Here is a 23,302-nt window from a genome sequence, read left to right on the forward strand (position 1 = left end):
ACACACACCTCATCATCAGGAAGTCCCAGCAGCGACTGAACTTTCTGAGAAGGCTGAGGAAATTTGGCATGCCAGCCAAAATTCTCAGTACCTTCTACAGGAGCACGATCGAGAGTGTTCTTACCAGCTCCATCACGTTCTGGTACGGAAACTGCACTGCTCAGGACAGGAAGGCTCTCCAGCGTGTGATCAAAACTGCCCAGTCCATCTCAGGAGCAGCCGTCCCCCCACTACAGGCCATTTATCACACCAGGGTCATCAGGAGGGCCCACAGCATCACCAGGGACAGTACACATCCCCAGCACAGACTCTTCACACTCCTACCTTCAGGCAGACGTTACAGGAGTGTGAAGACCAGGACAACTAGACTGACCAACAGCTTCTATTCACAGGCCATCAGGCTGGTGAGCACCTCACTAACTACCTCTTGCCCCCTCCCAATCTGAACTGATTTAACCTTCCACATAACAGCTGCACCTTACCTGCACTGCACTGCTGCTGTTAGAACAACACTGTTTACATCTATTACTGCACAGAGTAACATTGTTTACTGTTTACTGTTTACATCTGTTTCCATCTGTCACTTGATGCACTTTATGAACAGCTGCTCCACTTATTTGCACATACACATGTGTAACTAATTTTATTTCAACTTTGCACATACTGTACACTTTTTGCTTTTACCCTTTACTGCGTTTTTTTAGAGTTATTCTTATATTCTCTTTTTTTATTCTCTTAAGAGTTTATATGGTGAATGGAGGAACAGCAAAGTAAGAATTTCATTGTACAGTGCAACTGCCTGTTCTGCTGTGCACACGACAATAAAACTCTTGAATCTTGAATTTAGGTGGCATCTCCTGCTAAGGATATAATCCACCTGTGTGCACCTCCCTCCACTCTTGTATGTCACCCTGTGTTCTTCCCTCTTCTGAAAATACGTGTTCACCACAGCCGTTTCCATTCTCTCTGCAAAATCTACAACCATCTGACCTTCTGCATTTCTGTCTTTCACACCATACATACCCAGCACCTCTTCATCCCCTCTGTTCCCTTCACCAACATGTCCATTGAAGTCTGCACCAATCACCAATCTCTCCTCTCTAGGGACACCATCTACCACTTCATCCATCTTACTCCAAAATTCCTCTTTCTCCTCTAACTGACAACCAACCTGTGGTGCATATGAACTGACCACATTCAAAATCACACCATCAACCTCCAACTTCAGGCTCATGATCCTGTCTGACACTGTCTTTACATCCAGAACACTTTTCCCAAGCTGTTCCTTTAGGATTATCCCTACTCCATTTCTCTTCCTCTCTACACCATATAATATATAATGTAATATGTAATGTAATGTAATATAATGTAATATGTAATCTGTAATGTAATGTGTAATGTAATGTAATGTGTAATGTAATGTAATATGTAATGTAATGTGTAATGTAATGTAATATGTAATGTAATGTAATATGTATTGTAATGTAATGTAATGTAATCTAATGTAATGTGTAATGTAATGTAATGTAATGTGTAATGTAATCTAATGTAATGTGTAATGTGTAATGTAATCTAATGTAATGTAATGTAATATGTATTGTAATGTAATGTAATGTAATCTAATGTAATGTGTAATGTAATGTAATGTAATGTGTAATGTAATCTAATGTAATGTAATGTAATATTATCAGTGCAGCCACAAAAGCAAAACAGTGGAACTATTTCAGCCTCTGACTCTGAACACAGTGGAGCTCTCAGACCCGCAGACTGATTATCACAGACATTTTCATTCATAGTTTTATTTTTTATTCGAGTAAATTTTAATCATTCATCTTATTCTGTCACTCTCTGCTCGGCCCCGGAAGCGCGAGGCTGAACGGAAGCGGAACGACGAGGCTGAAGTTAGTTTGTCATTCTAACTCTCCGTTCCACCTTAAACAGCGCGGTCGCTGCGCTACAGAGCCGGGGGCGCCAGAATGCGCGCCGCGCGGTTTAAGGTGGAGCGCGGAGTTGTGAGGCGAGCGTGGCGGAGAGGAAGCTGACGGAGCGCCGCGGAGCAGATGAAGGAGATGTTATGGCGGATGTGGAGACAGAATCCATGAAGAACTACCAGATCGCCGAGGAGAAGATCGACCCGAACTCGAGCCGGTACCCCTACTGCATCGTCTGGACTCCGATCCCCGTTTTATCGTGAGTTTGTTCGGTTCGGTTCCGCTCGTTTCGCCCCGCAGAGCTCGTGACTCTCGCGAAGGTAACGAACTGATCTGGTTTAGAGAACCGATCTGGTTCTCCGTCAGAGAGGAACACAGAGAACCTGTTTACACTCAGAACATCCGACACTTCTCAGAACATTAAACCTCCTCCGTCCACTTAGAGAGGAACTGCACCCGACTTTCAAAATTCCCCCATAATCCAGGCACTCAGGTGTGAACAAAGCCAGACAGAGCGGTTTGGTGTGAAACGCTCCGTTTTAGAGAAACTTACACACTCATATCTCTTTACAGTGGTGGTGATGGGAACCAGGCGTCGCCATGACTACAACACAGATATAGACACTTTATTTACCATCCAGAACCACCAGAGAACCTACATGAGTCTTCTGAGCTTATGTGGAATGTTGATGATGGAAAACAGTGGAAAATCTGGAATAATCAGTTTTCTTTGGGGACTATTTAGAGTTTAAAAATATATTTTAGACCAAAATCGTCTCAAAACTATTTTACTCTGTTTATAGTTTATATATATTTTTTGCATAATTTAAAAAAAACATTTAGACTGTGATAAGTTACAGATTTGGAATGGTATGAGGTTTTGTTCCAGCAGTGACTACATACATACATACATACATACATACATATATACATACATACATATATACATACATACATACATACATACATACATACATACATATTCTGATGGGACGTCACTGTAGAACTGAAACTCTGATATAAGTTAAAGTGGTCAGTGTGCAGCTTGTATAGCAGAGCAGATTTACTGTCCTCTGAAAAGAACAACACACAGACATTAATGTCTAAATAGCTGGTAGCACAAGTGAGTCCACCTCACAGTGAACGTGTCCAGATTGTGCCGTGTCGTGTGACTCGTTAGAGTTACAGGGTTCCGGGTGTGAACGGGGAGCAGGGCTGTTAAATTTGGTGTTTTGGGTACAATTCGCTCACACTGACCACTGGATATTCAACATGACACCTCATGGTAAAGAATCTCTGAGGATGTGAGGAATAGAACTGCTGCTCTCCACAAAGACACCTGGGCTATAAGAAGACTGCTAACACCCTGAAGCTGAGCTGTAGCATGGTGGCCAAGGTCATACAGCGGTTTTCCAGGACAGGTTCCACTCAGAACAGGCCTCGCCAGGGTTGACCAAAGAAATTGAGTCCACATGTTCAGCATCATATCCAGAGGTTGGCTTCAAAAATAGATGCGTGAGTGCTGCCAGCATTGCTGCAGAGGTTGAAAAAGTGGGATGTCAGCCAGTCAGTGCTCAGACCATAGGCCACACAATTTATCAACTCGGTCTGCATGGCCATCGTCCCAGAAGGAAGCCTCTTCTGAAGCTGACGCACAAGAAAGCCCACAAACAGTTCGCTGAAGACAAGCAGTCCAAGAACATGGATTACTGGAACCATGTCCTGTGGTCTGACGAGACCAAGATAAACTTGTTTGGCTCAAACCGCCACATGGCAGTTTTCCAACATGATAACGACGACCACAAACACACCTCCAGGATGACCACTGCCTTGCTGAAGGTAAAGGTGATGGACTGGCTAAGTATGTCTCCAGACCTAAACCCAATCGAGCACCAGGAGGAGGAGCGCAAGGTGTCTAACATCCCCCAGCTCCATATGTCATCATGGAGGAGTGGAAGAGGATTCCAGTAGCAGCCTGTGCAGCTCTGGTGAATTCCAGGCCCAAGAGGGTTCCGGCAGTGCTAGATAATAACGGTGGTCACACTAAATATTGACCCTTAGAGCCCAATCTGGACACGTCCACTGTGAGGTGGACTCACTTGTGCTACCAGCTATTTAGACATTAATGTCTGTGTGTTGTTCTTTTCAGAGGACAGTGAATCTGCTCTGCTGTACAAGCTGCACACTGACCACTTTAACTTAGATCAGAGTTTCAGTTCTACAGTGACGTCCCATCAGAAGATAGAATATCATATCTGCAGAAATGTGAGGGAAAATTGGATATTCCACTCACTACTGCCCTCCACCAGGGACTCATACTAGTTTAGCTTAGTACTAACATAGTCTTAGAATCCCACAGGGGGTGCTAGTAGAAATTTCTGACCATGTTGTGTCATTTCTGATCTGAACTGAAGGTCCAGCTCTAACAGTAATGATAATCTCAGCTGGAATCCTGTTCGGAAAGTCGGGATGAGAGAAAGACGTCAGATCAGCAGCGTCAGCAGTGGTAAAGCAGTGTGTCTCTTTTTAACTGAGATGGTCTTCAGCTCCGTCCACACAGATGTAGCGGCTGTTTAAGCTGTAACAGTGACCGTCACTGTCCACACACGTGATGCTCACAATACTTCCCTTCACAGAGGCATCTGTGTTTTCCCACTTTGTGCCGAGGTCATAAATGATGTAATTCTGAGTGAAGAACGTATGAACTTTGCAGCAGGACTGATCTCCCCTCATCTCCCCTCATCTCCCCAGAGTTTCTGTTCTCTCGATGTTTAATGTTGTTGGTGTATTGTTGATGTTCAGAGTTCTGACGTTCTCTCTGTTTGATATGAGGTTCCTGCAGCAGTGCAGTGTCACTGCACCATGTTCTCCCTGCGCTCCTGTCGCTCTCGGGCTGCGTGGTGTGATCAGGAGTGACTGTCTGCATTATTGATGTGAGTTTGTCTGGGATGCAGGTTGGCAGGTTGAGTTTCTCCACAGAAGTAAAGATGTAAATACCTGCGTGTGAACATTTCTCTGTAAAGCGCTGCTCTCCTGTATGTGGGTCAGCAGCAGCGTCCAGAAAGCGAGTGGAGATTAATATATCCAGCACGGAACGGTGTGGAGTGGCTGCCCTGCTCCAGTTTAGGGTGAAGAAGCTTCAGCTGGTTCCTCAGTGACGTTATTTAGTGCAGAATCCAGGAGCTCCAGGTGGCTCAGGCTCCTCTCAGTGTTTTGGAGGACGGCCGATAAATCGCTGCATGCAATATATTTTTCTGATACTCTGACAAACAGATGCAGCGCAGTGTTAGAGCCACATTAAACAGCACCATTAAAACTCTTTATTCAGCTTTGCAGATTCTATAGTCTTAGAAAACAGAGCAGAACCAAAAAGGGTTATTTGGCTTGTAACAGTAGTAGAATTCTTTTTGGCATGACATAGAACCCTTTTCAAAAAATTGCTATATAGAACCATATACCACACATTCCCTATCAATCTGAAGAACCTTTTCACCAGGCCAATAACCTTTTAACCATGCAAGGGTTCTTTGAGAGTTCATGGTTATATATAGAATCACTTTCTTTACTAAAGAAAATTTGAACCCTGTTTTTCGAGAGTTAAGCATCTTTAATGAATTATACGGTTGGTCATTGATCTTTAGTTATTGATGAATCTACAGTTGCTTTTCCTCGATGAAGATAAAATATCGTCATATTGTCCACTGAAGGTCCAGCGAGTGTAATCAGAGCTCAGAGAGCTGCAGAGTTTCTGTCTCTGTATAAAACACGTTCCTCTGTTGTTCCGCTCAGAAACCGAGAGCTCAGTGTTCAGTAGTTTGTGTGTGGAGGAATGTTCAGTAGTGGGCTGTGGATGAATCTGACGACCGAAGGAGAATCAGAGAGAACGCAGTCTAAACTCGGTGAAGGAGCGTCTCTGAGGATGAGAGTAGATTTTCTACTACTGTCATCGTGTCTTCATCAGCGTGATGTTGATTCTGAGACTCACAGCAGCAGCGAACACTCCCCATATTTTAGCCTGATTATATTCTCCTCACTCAGTAACGACACTCATTTCACTTTTAACGACACAAATCTTGTGACTGATGTGAGACTCATTCCTTATATTTCCTTATATATTTAATGACTAAATAATAACCTGAACATTTTCAGCTTTATTAGATCCTTTACATTACATTACATTTACCAGGCGCTTTTGTCCAAAGCGACTTACAAGTGTTACACTTTACATGTCAAAAGAAACTAAACAACGGCTGATTTTTGTGTCGACCTTAAAGGGTTAATTATATCAGAGTAACACAGGCTGAACTGCAGAATCAGGATGGGATTCAAAACCTTCTCAAGAAAACAACTTGCAAAGGCTCTTAAAACAAATTCTAAGAAGTTCAGATTCTCGAAAAAAGCTAAGTTGTCAAATACTCTCTGAATATAATGGAGAAGAAACATCAAACCAAGCGTTTAAAAAAATGAGCAAATAAGTGAACTGATGGAGGAAGAAACGGCCAGCAGGACAAAACCCTCATTAAATCAGCCCGAGACAGTGAGGGGCTGCTGTGAGGCTCAGAAACATTTAAGAACAGAAAGTTCTCAGGAAAACACTCAATCTCAGAAAAAGAGTTAATGAAATGACAGAATCCTGAAGTTTTTCCATACATTTATTTTCATAACTTTCTTCTTGATAATGAAGTTAAAAACACACGTTTCAGAGGTTCTTATGACACATTTATGAATCCAGCTTATTACAAAAACATATAATAAAATGCATCTGAACCTCAGGTTCAGTCACCTTTAGCGTGTCCATTGCTCTCCAACTGCGCTGGACGTGGTTTCTGAATGAGCAGGTCTGGACGAGTTCCAGTCGTGTGTTGATGGTGTGAAGGACGGTCAGCTGAACTGCTTCTCTCTGATATTAACTGACCTTTCAGACCAGCCGTGCTCCCGAAGATCTGCCTTCTGCAGACTTCGGTTCTGACCCTGACTGACCCCACATGACCGGTCAGAATGTCCAGGCTTATCCACAGAGAGCAGGTATGGCTGCAGGTTGTCAGCTCATCTGATTCCACTCACCTGTTCGGTCTCGGTTCCAAACAGCTAATCAGGTTCTTCTGCTTCGGAATGAAAACCTGCAGCCACACTAACCCTCGGCAGGCGAGACTGGACACTCCTGATCTGATTGTCCCCTCAGGAGCGCTTGATTAGCTGAATAATGGTATATTAGAGTTTGTTTACATTCTGCTTTAACCTGCTTTTAGAGTTGGATCGTATCTGGATTCTGTTTACACTTTTCACCAGATCTGATTTTATAGTCCCGCATTAAAAAGCACATCAACACATTTGTTAACCTGCTGTAAACATGGCTTCTCACCTGTTACTACCAGTTTATGCTTATTATTATTATTATTATTATTATTATTATTATTGAGTGCTGTCAGGTCAGTTAACACTGAATGATGCCGTTGGCACAGTGATCTGGCTGTTCTCACTGAGGCCATAAATCGGATGTCAATCTGAATTAAAAATTTAGTTTTCCATGATTTGAGCCTTTTAAATTATTATCTGACTCAGGAGCAAAGATGACATTAGATCACATTTCAGTGTAAAAGATCAGACTTGTGTTCACATTGCTCTAAAAAAACCAACCACATTAAGGCAGAAAATCGGATTCAGCCTGATAATGTGAACGCAGCTGAAAGAAGAGCATCTGCTCCGAAACGGGACGTAACATTTTCTGAACTGAAAAGCCTGAATTTGTTTTCGGGGTATAAAAGCTCTGTGGGCTGTGGTGGTTTTGGTGCTGCAGTGTTAAAGTAAACAGTATTTGTGGAGATGTGCTCACTGTGTCCCGCAGAAGTGGCCAAGCACAGAGACGTGACCACAGCGTGAAGAATTTAACGCTTTTCTGATGGACATTTCAGATGGCTGTTTCCATTCATCGGACACATGGGGATCTGCACGTCTTCAGGGGTGATTCGAGACTTCGCTGGACCGTACTTCGTATCGGTGAGTTGCTTCAGTAGATCTGATGTTGTATTAATAAAGAAATGTCAGTATAATGTGCAGAAAACAGAACTGGTCTTATTTTAGTTCAGATTAAAGTAATCAATCACAGAGAGATTCACTGATCAGTGAGCACAGTGTGATCAGACTCATATAACTGATCGGAAACTGATCACGGACTCTCAGTGTGCCATGTAACCGAGTGGAGAGCATTCCTCTTTATTGATCTCCCTGCGCTGTGGCCTCGTTACGCTGCTCGTGCTCTACTGCAGCTCTGCTCCCTCAGGACCCACTGTAAAGTTCAGCTCTGCACTGCCAGAAGCTACTAGACTGAAAAAGGAAATCTATACCAGGTTCAGAGAGCAGATCTCTAACAGGAGCAGCTCAGCGCTCTCCATCTCCTCTCTGCTGCTGGTCCTGGATGATATCTGGTATCTGATGAGCTCTTAAGGCCTGAAGACCTGCTGGATATCTGCAGTGACCGCTGGAGGACGGAAGTCGGATAAGAGGCAGTTTCTGTATGAAATGCAGATAGAGATTCATAATGTCCACAGAATCACATTAAAGCTGCTCACACAGCGAGATCCTGTCTGTAGGGAGTTCCTGCAGGTTTGAGAGCCTCAGTGCGCTAAGTGGAGATCAGCGCTGATGGCCTGAACTCAATCCTCTGCTGTAATGTGAGATGAGAGGACAGTTGGCCTGATATGACTCGGGCCACTGAGCGCTTAAGTGCACTAAACTCACCTCTGCAGATCGCTGCTCAGGCTGCTGATGTCTCTGGATAAGCAGCATCAAGTGCTGAGCTGCTTTGGAAGTAAAGATATGATAGCTCAGCAATTTAACGAGTAATAAAGAAATATTTCATCATTTTCTCAAATCAGAGAGATCCAGAGGGTTTGGTGTGAAACGGTTCAGACGTCTTTCCAGTGGTGGTGATGGGAGCCAGGCATTACCATGACTACAACACATATATAAACACTTTATTTACCATCCAGAACCACCAAAGAACCTACACGAGTCTTCTGAGTTTATATGGAATGTTGATGATGGAAAACAGTGGAAAATCTGTAATAATGAGTTTTCTTTGGGGACTATTTTGCCGCACAGCGCCCTGCATGTCTCCCTCCACCATGAATGGAGTTGAAGTTCTCTAAACTCTCATAAAACAGCGTCTCAGTCATCAGGCAGTGAATTCAGAACCAGCTCATGTAGGAACTTTCTGTGAGGAGCTTTTAGAGGGACGTCTGGTTCCCATCACCACCACTGTGAACAGTTCTGACTCTCTTCACACCAAACCACTCTGACCCACTTGCTTAACTGTTTGATTATACAGATATTTTGCAAAATTAGTGGAGCTTCCATGTAACACACCATCACTGCTGTGTGACAATGGCTCTGTGTTCTGTTGCAGGAGGACAACATGGCTTTTGGAAGACCAACAAAGTAAGTTAATTGCGTTCATATGGGTTAGGGTTAGGGTTAGGGTTAGGGATGCTTTCCCACAGAGTTTTACAGTCTTTTCTGAAAGCCTACGAGGACAAACAGTCCTCAGATTGTGTAATTGAAGGTTATTTAGCATAAGAAGGAGATTCAGGTCTGTTCTGAATGTTCACTGCAGGGTTTCACAGCTACAGCGTATTTCTAATAGTGTAACTGCAGCAGCTGTACAGATCACTGTACTGAACTGGATCAGCATCAGAGTTAAACACACAGTACTAACTCATCTAAGACTTTAAACTCTTTTGCTCTGAGTGACTCTAACCCTTAATTAATTATTGATTATTTCATCTTGTCTCTACTAAAATAACCCTAACTCAAACCAATCTGTACCAAATGTTTCAGTAATGACTGTTTGTGATCATTTTAGCTCATTTTGAGCTCCGAAACTCAGCTCTGACCAGCTGTTCACACATAAAATCATCAATGAACTGCAGAAAATATGGAGATTCTGCATGTTCCTCACTGACTTTCAGACTTTGGGACACATTTATTTCAAAACACTGGGATCTACCTGCTCACCATGTGGCCATGAGGGGCAGGGATGCAGCCTCACTACCTGCTCTGAAAGCTGTGTTTCAGTAGTGATGAGTAATTTTTTTGAATAAAGTGTGTTTTGATTCATGATAAATCTTAATCTTTTAACTTCACATTTCAAAAAATAGCAAAATAAAGTAAGTATTATTTTCAGAAGTGTAAGTTTAGGGGTTTGGAGTTAAGATTCAGGACAAACACTCCCAATAGAAAGAACCCTATAAATGATTGTATATATGTGGTTTATTACTGTCTCTATTAATGTCTTGGTTATAAATAGATAACCAGAATCACTGTAAATACCTGAGCTCTAAAATCCTTCCTTGTTTTGAACAGTGTTTAGTGTCAGTGTGAGCTGATTCAGTAGAATGTCTGTGCAGGTCAGTGTGTTTGTGTGAGGTGGTGTTGACGTAAAGTGTGTTTGAACAGGTACTGGATGCTGGACGTGAGTAAAGTGTACGCCAGCGGCTCCAACGCCTGGGACACGGCGGTTCACGATGCCTCAGAGGAGTATAAACACAGAATGGTAAACTGTCTGTTTAGTGTATTTTCTGACCATGAGCTCTTACTGTGAAGGTTCTCCAGCTGCTCTTTGTCTTACATCTCACTGCGTTCTCTCCTCAGCACAACCTCTGCTGTGACAACTGTCACTCTCATGTCGCTATGGCGCTGAACTTGATGCGCTACGACAACAGCACCTCGTGGAACATGGTGAACCTCTGTCTGCTCGCGCTCATCCACGGAAAACATGTCAGGTCAGAGTCTCAACAGCTTCACCTGGAATCTTCCTGAGTTTAGTGTTCTTCAGGATCAGCAGCAGGTTTGGGCTGTGACTGCATCATGAAATCAGGAGTAGTAAAGAAACTCCTTAACTCTGAAATCTGATTTGTTTGGTCTCCATGACGACTTCAGTATGGACTGAATTTCGGACAGTAGCTGTTCCAGAATAACAGTTCCTAACTTCATAATCTCATCATTAACTCCAGATAAGAAATCAGTATCACACGTATATTTAGACCTTCTCCAAATGCGTAGAAGGCCCTGAGGCAGGGCTGCCCAATCTTCTGCTCCTTGTGATCTCCCACCCTGCAGAGATCAGATCCAGCACACCTGGCTCTAACATTCAGAAGCTCCTGAACTTCGTTACCTTGATCAGGTGTGTTAGATTAGGACTAAAGATAAAATCTGCAGGGTGAAAGATCTCCAGGATCAGGATTGGGCACTCCTGCCCTCAGGATTCTCTGGGTTACAGGAACATTATAAAAATGGTGATTACCAGCAGGATTACATCACCACTCATCACCAGACAAGATTTTCCTGACGGCAAGAAAGCGACTGGTTTATCCAGTATGACTTGTGTGAACTTTCTCAGGCAACATGAACTCACTCCACCATCACTGTGCAACGTCTCTGTGGTTGGCATAGCAGCATCCAAGCTAACTGGACCTTTGGGTCCCAGCAAACATCAGAAGGATGTTTGTCCTCGCCCATATAGAACTGCATCTCCAAAATCAGCTCAGACCCAGACTGCAGACGTCTGGATTGAGGAACTGAATTCGGTTCTCCAGAGCAGAGAACAGTCAAGTCACAGAGCCGCAACGCTCTGAATCAGCCGTCCTTCTAAAGCGGGAAACTCAGACTCTCTGCAAACGTCGAAAACGAGTCCACCCATGATGCAGAACACAGTAACACACACCAGCAGGTGGCGCCAGTGTGTGGCATTTTGAGCGCTTCGAAACAGTGAATAGTTTCTGAAAGTGATTGGTTCCGTTTGTTTGCGCTACAGAGAACCATCAGAGCGGCGCTGCTCTTCTGAGCAAACACTCTGAAACGTGATGCGCTGCTGTTTACGCTCAGACCGGCCGAGTGAAGCTGCTGATGATGCAGCTCTACAAACAACATATAGAACATCTCCACTTAGAACTTAGAACCAGAACAGGAACACAAGAACATTTCAGAACCAGAGAGAAAAAGTGAGTCGTGTTTAGCTGAGTAAACAGTATAATTCATATTTCTTTATTTTTATTATAAATCTTTGAGCTCCTATTGCTAAGTTACGACTGCTCTGAGGTCAGTGCCCTCTTGTGTTCGGCTCTATTTGATAAGCTGTACTCTTAAAGATTAAGAGATGGTTCTTCAAGGGTTCTGTATTAAAGAAAATTGTTTCACATAGAATCATTAACACTCAAAGAACCCTCTGCACGATTAAAGAGTTCTTTACATGGTCAAATGGTTGTTCAGACTGATGCAGTGGGTTCTTTGAGTGTTCGTGGTTCTATATAAATCCTTTTTTTTTTTTACTAAAGAATCCTTAAGGCACCCTCCTGTTTAAGAGCGTGGAATGCTTGAACACTTGTGTGTAGGTGGGGTCTTCCAGGAAGCTGATTCAGAGATTAAGGTAGTACCGTCTTTCTTGCAGTGCCCCCTAAAGGCCTGTGCAGCTCAGTGCTGGAGCACAAAGTGGGCTGGTAATAAATCAGGTAGCTGTAGTTACTGATCCAGTTTACTGGGTTAGTTGAAGTAAATTTTGTTTGTTTGTATTATCACAATATCGTTCATTAATTCTTCAATACTGAAGTATTTTTATCCCTGTAACAAAAAATGCAGCAGGTCTGTTTTCTATTTGCCTTTAGAAGTGAGGCATTTACAGCAAGCAGTAAAAATAGACTCAAAGTCTAAATTTTATTAGTTGCATTTGAGTGTGATGCACTACTCACCGCAGTGAATCAACCTGCACCATTATTACAGAGAAATCTATTCGTGCAGTTATATAAGCAGTAAAGTAAATAAATTACAGATGTTTTAGTGCAGTAATGTAAACATTCTCCTAAAATAAATATGTCAAATATCAGTTTATATCACTGTAATCTGAACACTTGTCTTCTTTAAAAGCAAATATCTGCTGAAACCTGAATTATTCCCATATCATCATGCATCCGTAGGTTTATCCGTAAACAATGTTTGTTCTCAGACAGATGGTTTAGTCCATTTCTTCTTCTGGTCAGTGAGATTATCAGACTCAAGTCTGATCACCTCTTCAGCTGAATGTTGAAAAAGGAAATTCAGTGAAGAAGAAATCATGAGAGGAACTTTGAATATCAGGAAGTATCGTGTGTTGCTGAGTGATGTTCTCTCATCTGCACAGTCTGGTTCCACACGTCGACAGATTAGTGTGATGGGCTGAAATTGAGAGCTGAAATGGAGATAAAGAAGATTCTCCATCTTTACTGAGTCACTGCATATAATTATTAAAGTGAACATCATCACATTTCAGTGTGAGATGAGCTTCAGGAGACGCAGCTGAGTGATAGTAATAGCTGAAGATTATAGATGGAATTAAAGCAGCAGTTCAAGCTTCTAGTTAAAACTAATTCAGTGAGATACTGTATTCAATTATAGCGCTAACATTCAGCTCATTTGCATATTACACACTTTTATAACAGGAATGTGAAGTCCGATCATGATGATGATTAAAGAATGATACACAGTCCAGTCGCATTATGGTGACCACTGGTCAGGGGACTGTTTTCATGGCATTCTCTGGTTCCACTCATCCATGTGAAAGGCACTCTGAACCAATTTGGTATGAATCCATCCTTGCAGATCATGTATACTCACACATGCTGACTGTCGTCCCTGGGGCAGATGGGCTCTTCCAGCAAAACAACGCGACCCATCACACGGCTAGAATGTCCGACGTTGGTTGGAAACTTGCTTCCTTGGCCCCCTAATTCCCCAGACTTGAACCCAACAGAGCATCTGTGGGACAACCTCGATCGTCGTATTCGCTCTGCAGATCCTCCCCCACGCCCCCTCCAGCAGCTGTGGGATGCACTGCAGTCAGCATGACTCCAGATACCTGTGACAACCTACCAGGACCTTACTGAGTCACTCTCAGCCCGTCTAGCTGCTGACTGTGCTGCACACGGCGGTTATCCTGGATTTTAGCTGGTGGTCGTAATAATGTGACGCGACTGTATAGATCTTATGATCCTAGTGAGGAAAACCGAGAGGATTGGCTCCTCCTAATAGCACCGCTTTGCTACAACATGCTAGCTAAGCGCTAACTAATGGCTGTCAGGACGGGACAGTAGGAAATGAACAAAAGATCAGGATTGGAGTCAGTCTGGAAATATTTTAATAGATGTTAATAGTACAGTATCACCTCATTAAGAAAACCACGTGTCCATGGTGGTGGGTGAGCTGTAGCTCTACACCGTTACTGCAGATACAGCCCTGCAGGAGGACAAACACCAACAACACGTTCATTTGCCTCAAGAAATGTATTAATTTACCTCAATAAATACAATAATTTATCTCAGTAAATCTCTTTAATCCACTAACCCCTCAAACTTCCTCTTGGAGGTGTTTAACGAGCAGCTAAGCAGCTCACTGGTTGCTCTAGCGCCGCGTCTCAAACCACACACTACTGCACTAATGAGTGCACTTCTAATGGGAAACGTTAACCCACACAGCCTAGAGCGCTGCTGGAGAACGCTGCTGGAGAACGCTGCTGTAGAGCGCTGCTGAAGAACGCTGCTGGAGAACGCTGCTGGAGAACGCTGCTGGAGAGCGCTGCTGAAGAACGCTGCTGGAGAACGCTGCTGGAGAACACTGCTGTAGAGCGCTGCTGGAGAACGCTGCTGTAGAGCGCTGCTGAAGAACGCTGCTGGAGAACGCTGCTGTAAAGCACTGCTGGAGAGCGCTGCTGGAGAACACTGCTGTAGAGCGCTGCAGGAGAACGCTGCTGTAGAGCGTTGCTGGAGAAGGCTGCTGTAGAGCGCTGCTGGAGAACGCTGCTGTAGAGCGCTGCTGTAGAACGCTGCTGGAGAACGCTGCTGACGAACGCTGCTGGAGAACACTGCTGTAGAGCGCTGCTGGAGAACGCTGCTGTAGAGCGCTGCTGAAGAACGCTGCTGGAGAACGCTGCTGGAGAGCGCTGCTGGAGAACACTGCTGTAGAGTGCTGCTGGAGAACGCTGCTGGAGAACGCTGCTGGAGAACACTGCTGGAGAACACTGCTGTAGAGCGCTGCTGGAGAACGCTGCTGTAGAGCGCTGCTGTAGAGCGTTGCTGGAGAAGGCTGCTGTAGAGCGCTGCTGGAGAAGGCTGCTGTAGATCGCTGCTGGAGATCGCTGCTATAGAGCGCTGCTGTAGAACACTGCTGACGAACGCTGCTGGAGAACGCTGCTGATGAACGCTGCTGGAGAACGCTGCTGGAGAACGCTGCTGTAGAGCGCTGCTGGAGAAGGCTGCTGTAGAGCGCTGCTGGAGAACGCTGCTATAGAGCGCTGCTGTAGAACACTGCTGACGAACGCTGCTGGAGAACGCTGCTGACGAACGCTGCTGGAGAACGCTGCTGGAGAACGCTGCTGTAGAATGCTGACGCGGGGGACCGGTAAATGTTAAGTTCATGGTAGTTTTTAATCTCCTGCACTGATGGCGACTTCAGTCGTGCTGTTTTGGAGCTGAAAGAAAGACTGGAATAGGAACATTAGAGGGTTTGTCTGCATCTCTGTGTTTGTCTGTGTCTCTCTGTGTCTGTTTGTCTGTGTCTCTGTGTGTTTGTGTCTCTGTGTCTCAGTGTGTCTTGTGTCTGTGTGTTTTTCTGTGTCTCTCTGCGCCTCTGTGTTTGTGCCTCTGAGTCTCTGTGTTTGTCTGTGTCTCTGTATCTGTCTCTGTGTCTGTGTGTTTGTCTGTGTCTCAATGTGTTTGTCTGTGTCTCTCTGTGTTTGTCTGTCTCTCTGTGTATCAGTGTGTTTGTCTATGTCTCTCTATGTCTCAGTGTGTTTGCCTGTGTCTCTCTGTGTTTGTCTGTGTCTCTCTGTGTCTCAGTGTGTTTGTATGCTTGTCTGTGTCTCAGTGTGTCTCTCTGTGTCTGTGTGTTTGCCTGTGTCTCTCTCTGTCTCAGTGTGTGTTTGTATGAGTCTTAGTGTGTCTCTCTGTGTCTGTGTCTCTCTGTGTTTGCCTGTGTCTCTGTGTCTCAGTGTTTGTCTGTGTCTCTCTTTGTCTCAGTGTGTTTGTCTGTCTCTCTCTCTGTGTCTCAGTGTGTGCCTGTGTCTGTGTTTGTCTGTCTCAGTGTGTTTCTCTGCATCTCTGTGTTTGTCTGTGTCTCTCTGTGTCTCTGTCTCTCTCTGTGTTTGTCTGTGTCTCTCTGTGTCTCAGTGTGTTTGTATGCTTGTCTGTGTCTCTCTGTGTCTGTGTGTTTGCCTGTGTCTCTCTCTGTCTCAGTGTGTGTTTGTATGTGTCTTAGTGTGTCTCTCTGTGTCTGTGTCTCTCTGTGTTTGCCTGTGTCTCTGTGTCTCAGTGTTTGTCTGTGTCTCTCTTTGTCTCAGTGTGTTTGTCTGTCTCTCTCTCTGTGTCTCAGTGTGTGCCTGTGTCTGTGTTTGTCTGTCTCAGTGTGTTTGTCTGCATCTCTGTGTTTGTCTGTGTCTCTCTGTGTCTCTGTCTCTCTCTGTCTCAGTGTGTTTGTGTCTCTCTGTGTGTCAGTGTGTTTGTCTGTGTCTCTCTGCCTCTCTGTGTTTGTCTGTGTCTCTCTGCCTCTCTGTGTTTGTCTGTGTCTCTCTGCCTCTCTGTTTGTCTGTATCTCTCCGCGTCTCTGTGTTTGTGCCTCTGAGTCTGTGTGTTTGTCTGTGTCTCTGTATCTGTGTCTCTCTGTGTCACTCTGTACCTCAGTGTGTTTGTCTGTGTCTCTATGTGTCTGTGTATTTGTCTATGTCTCTCTGTGTCTCACTGTGTTTGTCTGTGTCTCTCTGTGTATCAGTGTGTTTGTCTCTCTGTGTCTCTGTGTCTCTCTATGTCTCAGTGTGTTTGCCTGTGTCTCTCTGTCTTAGTGTGTTTGTCTGTGTCTCTCTGTGTATCAGTGGGTTTGTCTCTCTGTGTATCTGTGTGTTTGCCTGTGTCTCTCTATGTCTCAGTGTGTTTGCCTGTGTCTCTCTGTGTCTTAGTGTGTTTGCCTGTGTCTCTGTGTTTTAGTGTGTTTGCTTGTGTCTCTCTGTGTCTTAGTGTGTTTGCCTGTGTCTCTCTGTGTCTCAATGTGTTTTATCTGTGTCTCTCTGTGTCTCAGTGTGTTTGCCTGTGTCTCTCTATGTCTCAGTGTGTTTGCCTGTGTCTCTCTGTGTCTTAGTGTGTTTGCCTGTGTCTCTCTGTGTCTCAGTGTGTTTGTCTGTGTCTCTGTGTGGTTTAATTTAATGTATTTGTGGTGAAACACTGACTGGACAGCTGAGTAATTGAACAGTGCTCATAGTCGGCACCGGTGTGCAGCTCCTTTAAAACAACGTTGATGTGCAGTGGCCTGTAAATGAGCTTTTCAGAACAACTAAACAAACTTGAATCAGCAAGAAACCAACACAACACAATTCAGCAAACAAGACATGCAGTGAAACACTTTACAGACAGACTGAACTAAACCACATTCAGCTTCATCTGCAGAACTGAGCTCAACCTAAAATATTCACAGGGTATAATGGCTCTTAATGGGACTACTTTTTGTGGTGGAAGGATGCGCCTGTACTAAAGCACATCTGATACAGCCTTCGGGCTGTTAAACTGTATAAAGTAGTTGAGCACTGGAGGTGGAGTGTGATGATGAATCACGGCTGAGCTGAAGTGAGAGAAGCTCAATTATACATTTACATCTTACAAGCAGCTGACAGAATAACGAAATAAATACAGAAATGCATTACGTTCTGAAACTTGTTTGTCTGATCTGAGATTTTGTGCTCTCTTTTCTTCTGTACACAGTGAGGTTCTAAAGCCTGAGATATTTCATTGCAATCTGAAAAAATAAAAGAATTTAAAAAAATTAAAAACAAAGAAAAGATGACAAAATGAAAAAGAAAAGATTCTGCACTATTTCTGGGTAACTGTTTAAATTTAAAGGTAAGATTTCGTGTCATTTTGTGGCCGAGTTGCAGATCAGCTACTGGTTGAATTCCCCTCCCTCACCCCTCCCTTTCCAAGCTTGCAGTAGAGCAAACATTCGGTTTGTCTGCTCTGGGCTACTGTAGAAACATGGCAGCCTCTGTTGAAGTGGAGCCGCTCACTATGTAGATATGTAGGGCTCATTATAAGATAACAAGAACACAACGAGCCATAATTACAGCTGAATATACATTAATGAACACATGGTTTTGTTCCTATATTCCCTTTAATAATGGATCCTCCTAAATCTGACACACTGCACCTCTAATACACCTGTGGAGCTGATGGTGTTGAGCTGTTTGTACTGAAGGCTCAGAGTGTCTTCAGTCTGATCTCTTCAGTGAAGCTGGAGTTCAGACTCTCAGGTGTGTTTGATCTGCTGATCAGAGGATTCTGTCTCTGTTGGTGATCAGAGTCGAGTCAGCTTGACTGCTCACTGTCATTAAAGCAAAAGAAGGATGAACTGTTCACTCAGACTGTCACGCTGTAATTAGAATATAGTTTTCTGTAAAGCTTCTGTGCAGCTTTTATATCTGACATAAAATTGCACACCCATCTACTGCTCGACTGAAATACTTTGTATACACTATCTAGGGGCAGGCCCTCCCAGTACGAATTCACAGTTGTTCTGACCTGCACTCATCTGTTTGTCTTTTTTTTTTCATCCCTCGTGTCTCCCATTCATTTTCACCATCTTCCAAGCTCTATTATTTCCTTTACATAACAGCCACCAAAGTACATGTCTTCACTCAGGACAGATCCTCAAGCGCTAATTGACAGCCATACTGATCTGCACTCCTCTGTGTGTCATCTTTTATCCCTCGTTCCTCCCAATTTACACAATTAGTCAACCACTGCACAACTCCTAACAACAAATCAGACCAGCAAATAAAACCCTCATACCTTAGCAACCGTTTAGCAACACATTAGCAACCAACCCTTATACCTTAGCAACTGTTTAGCAACACATTAGCAACCAACCCTTATACCTTAGCAACCATTTAGCAACACATTATCAACCAACCCTTATACCTTAGCAACCATCTAGCAACACATTAGCAGCCAACACTTATACCTTAGCAACCATCTAGAAACACATTACCAACCAACCCTTATACCTTAGCAACCATTTATCAACACATTAGCAACCAACGATTATACCTTAGCAACCATCTAGCAGCACATTACCAACCAACCATTATACCTTAGCAACCATCTAGAAACACATTACCAACCAACCTTTATACCTTAGCAACCATCTAGCAAAACATTACCAACCAATCCTTATACCTTAGCAACCATCTAGCACCACATTACCAACCAACCCTTATACCTTAGCAACCGTTTAGCAACACATTACCAACCAACCCTTATACCTTAGCAACAATCAAGCAACACAATAGCTGCGAACCCTTATACCTTAGCAACCGTTTAGCAACACATTAGCAACCAATCCTCATATCTTAGCAACTATCTAGCAACACATTAGCAACCAATCCTTATACCTTAGCAACCATCTAGCAACACATTAGCAACCAACCCTTATACCTTAGCAACCGTTTATCAACACATTAGCAACCATCTAGCAACACATTACCAACCAACCCTTATACCTTAGCAACCATCTAGCAACACATTAGCAACCAACCCTTATACCTTAGCAACCGTTTAGCATCACATTACCGACCAACCCTTATACCTTAGCAACCATCTAGCAACACATTCCCAACCAACCCTTATACCTTAGTAACCATCTAGCAACACATTAGCAACCAACCCTTATACTTTAGCAACCGTTTAGCAACACATTAGCAACCAACCCTTATACCTTACCAACCATCTAGCAACACATTAGCAAGCAACCTTTATACCTTAGCAACCATTTAGCAACACATTAGTAACCAACCCTTATACCTTAGCAACCATCTAGCAACACATTAGCAACCAACCCTTATACCTTAACAACCGTTTAGCAACACATTACCGACCAACCCTTATACCTTAGCAACCATCTAGCAACACATTCCCAACCAACCCTTATACCTTAGCAACCATCTAGCAACACATTAGCAACCAACCCTTATACTTTAGCAACCATTTAGCAACACATTAGCAACCAACCCTTATACCTTAGCAACCATCTAGCAACACATTAGCAAGCAACCTTTATACCTTAGCAACCATTTAGCAACACATTAGTAACCAACCCTTATACCTTAGCAACCATCTAGCAACACATTAGCAACCAACCCTTATACCTTAACAACCGTTTAGCAACACATTACCGACCAACCCTTATACCTTAGCAACCATCTAGCAACACATTCCCAACCAACCCTTATACCTTAGCAACCATCTAGCAACACATTAGCAACCAACCCTTATACTTTAGCAACCATTTAGCAACACATTAGCAACCAACCCTTATACCTTAGCAACCATCTAGCAACACATTAGCAAGCAACCTTTATACCTTAGCAACCATTTAGCAACACATTAGTAACCAACCCTTATACCTTAGCAACCATCTAGCAACACATTAGCAACCAACCCTTATACCTTAACAACCGTTTAGCAACGCATTAGCAACCAACCCTTATACCTTAGCAACCATCTAGCAACACATTACTAACCAACACTTATACCTTAGCAACCATCTAGCAACACATTGCCAACCAACCCTTATACCTTAGCAACCATCTAGCAATGCATTAGCAACCAAGCCTTATACCTTAGCAACCATCTAGCAACACATTACCAACCAACCCTTATACCTTAGCAACCATCTAGAAACACATTGCCAACCAACCTTTATACTTTAGCAACCATTTAGCAACACATTAGCAACCAACCCTTATACCTTAGCAACCATCTAGCAACACATTAGCAAGCAACCTTTATACCTTAGCAACCATTTAGCAACACATTAGTAACCAACCCTTATACCTTAGCAACCATCTAGCAACACATTAGCAACCAACACTTATACCTTAACAACCGTTTAGCAACGCATTAGCAACCAACCCTTATACCTTAGCAACCATCTAGCAACACATTACTAACCAACCCTTATACCTTAGCAACCATCTAGCAACACATTGCCAACCAACCCTTATACCTTAGCAACCATCTAGCAATGCATTAGCAACCAACCCTTATACCTTAGCAACCATCTAGCAACACATTAGCAACCAACCCTTATACCTTAGCAACCGTCTAGCAACACATTAGCAACCAACCCTTATACCTTAGCAACCGTTTAACACCACATTACCAACCAACCCTTATACCTTAGCAACCATCTAGCAACACATTAGCAACCAACCCTTATACCTTAGCAACCATCTAGCAGTGCATTAGCAACCAACCCTTATACCTTAGCAACCGTTTAGCAACACATTAGCAACCAACCCTCATACCTTAGCAACCATCTAGCAACAAATTAGAAACCAACCCTTATACCTTAGCAGCCATCTAGGAGAAGGTCCAGCTGCGCACTGTTTTTCAGGAAATGCTCTGTTGTAGATTGTAATGAAAGTTGTAATTAATCAGTGACGTTTCTCTCCAGCGCTCAGACGTTATCGTCTCCTCTGTTCTCCGCATCTGGATCTTTTCTCAAAGGTTGATGTTTTCTGTTCTCCTCTGTGTCGGTTCTCCGTAGCTGCGCTGGCTTTCTGAAGACCTGGCTGCCGTTTCTGATCCTGACCGCTGTGGTGGTCTCTCTGGCTCTGTATGTGAACCTGCGGTGACCCAGCAGGAGCAGACTGTGACGGGGGGGCAGACCCCTACATCCTGACGGAGATCTAGGTCTCCATGAGGTGGGACTCCAATGACTGCCTGCTGGACCTTCTGGACGGAGGATGACGACAAACCTCGTCCAATCGTAGAGGAGCCCGAGAGGGAACCCTAACGCTCAGCGTGTTTGTGGTAGAATAGAGAACCTGCCGCAGGTTCCTCGTCACTTGGTGACGTAAAACTCTAAACTCGTCTTCCGACGTTCTGCTTCGGTGCTGCTTTACGGTTCTGTTTGCTAATTAGATTATTATTGTGCCGTAATATCGGTGCACAGCATCTAATTTCTTTACCTCTGCGATTGAGATCAGACTAATAATCTCTGCACATTCAGATTATTGTTTTTATTATTTTCTGATTAAATGAAGCAAAAACTTGATCTGATACTTTAATCTTATTCAGGTTCAGCGCTGCAGTTTGTTTGCGTCTCAGCATGCGTTCAAGTGCATTAATAATAATTATATATTAGAATGTTAGAGTTGATTCGCTCTTTATGATATTAACAGTTAAGTGGCGCCTCTTTTGCTTTAGATTTAAATAATCTGTACTCAAATACCAGCGTACTTTTCATTTTGGACGCTTCGGTTCTTATTAAATTTTCATTTTGCTTACATTCAGAGCCCCGTTTCTATGGCGACCGATCATTCTCACAACCAGACCTTAAGTTATGCAGATAAGCAGTATTCATTTAATTGATTGATCAGATGGAGCTCTTCATACGGTACAGCAAAAACAGAAATGACTCATTTTTCTATTGTTAAGTTTTTAATATGTCTCTCCACACGTCTCTGTCTCATTACTGTCTCGTTTACTGTTTTCCTTTTTATATTCAGAAATAAAGGAGTTTGAATCACTTTTAACTGTTTATTTGTTATTTATACATGAGTTTGCTGCAGTTATGAGATAAAACTGCAAAATATTATATTTTGTAAAATGCTTGTTTTAAAATGATCTTTAAATTCTTAATCATTATACAGATCATGAAATAAAACTTGGAAAACATTAATTACAGATTTGTGAAAATCCCCTCACTTGGAAAATATTACTAAAAATCAATTAAAAATTTATTAATTCATGTTTTTATAGATTTTATTGATTACAGATTGCACTTCACTCACTCACAGTCACACTTGGAGGAAAATAGTAAAGAGTAAATGACACAGCTGAATATTTGTTTTTAAAAAGATTTAAAGATTTAAATATTCCTTTTAAATAAATAGATTGATCTGTGAATCTGCTGAGTGTGATGGTACTGTCTGCCTGACTGACTGCTTGGCTGACTGACTGACTAACTGCTTGGTTGACTGACTGACTGACTGACTAACTGCTTGGCTGACTGCCTGCTTGACTGACTGACTAACTGCTTGGCTGACTGACTGCCTGACTAACTGCTTGGCTGACTGACTGCCTGACTGACTGACTAACTGCTTGGCTGACTGCCTGCTTGACTGACTGACTAACTACTTGGCTGACTGCCTGCCTGGCTGACTGACTGGCTAACTGCTTGGATGACTGCCTGCTTGACTGACTGACTAACTACTTGGCTGACTGACTGCCTGACTGACTGACTGCTTGGATGACTGCCTGCCTGACAGACTGAATGCCTGCCTAACTGACTGGCTGACTGCCTGT

General features: G+C 43.3%; 1 protein-coding gene across 1 annotated transcript; it reads left to right on the plus strand.

Moving 5' to 3' along the window:
• Positions 1–1,909: 1,909 nt before the first annotated feature.
• tmem222b (transmembrane protein 222b) lies at positions 1,910–22,530 on the plus strand. The gene is made up of 6 exons (XM_017686559.2): positions 1,910–2,190; positions 7,844–7,928; positions 9,337–9,368; positions 10,386–10,482; positions 10,581–10,711; positions 21,540–22,530. The coding sequence occupies exons 1-6, from the start codon at positions 2,075–2,077 to the stop codon at positions 21,625–21,627; spliced, it is 549 nt and encodes a 182-aa protein (XP_017542048.1). The 5' UTR covers positions 1,910–2,074; the 3' UTR covers positions 21,628–22,530.
• The last annotated feature ends 772 nt before the right edge of the window (positions 22,531–23,302 follow it).

This window comes from Pygocentrus nattereri, chromosome 1, assembly GCF_015220715.1.
Source record: "Pygocentrus nattereri isolate fPygNat1 chromosome 1, fPygNat1.pri, whole genome shotgun sequence".
Lineage (NCBI taxonomy): Eukaryota > Metazoa > Chordata > Actinopteri > Characiformes > Serrasalmidae > Pygocentrus > Pygocentrus nattereri.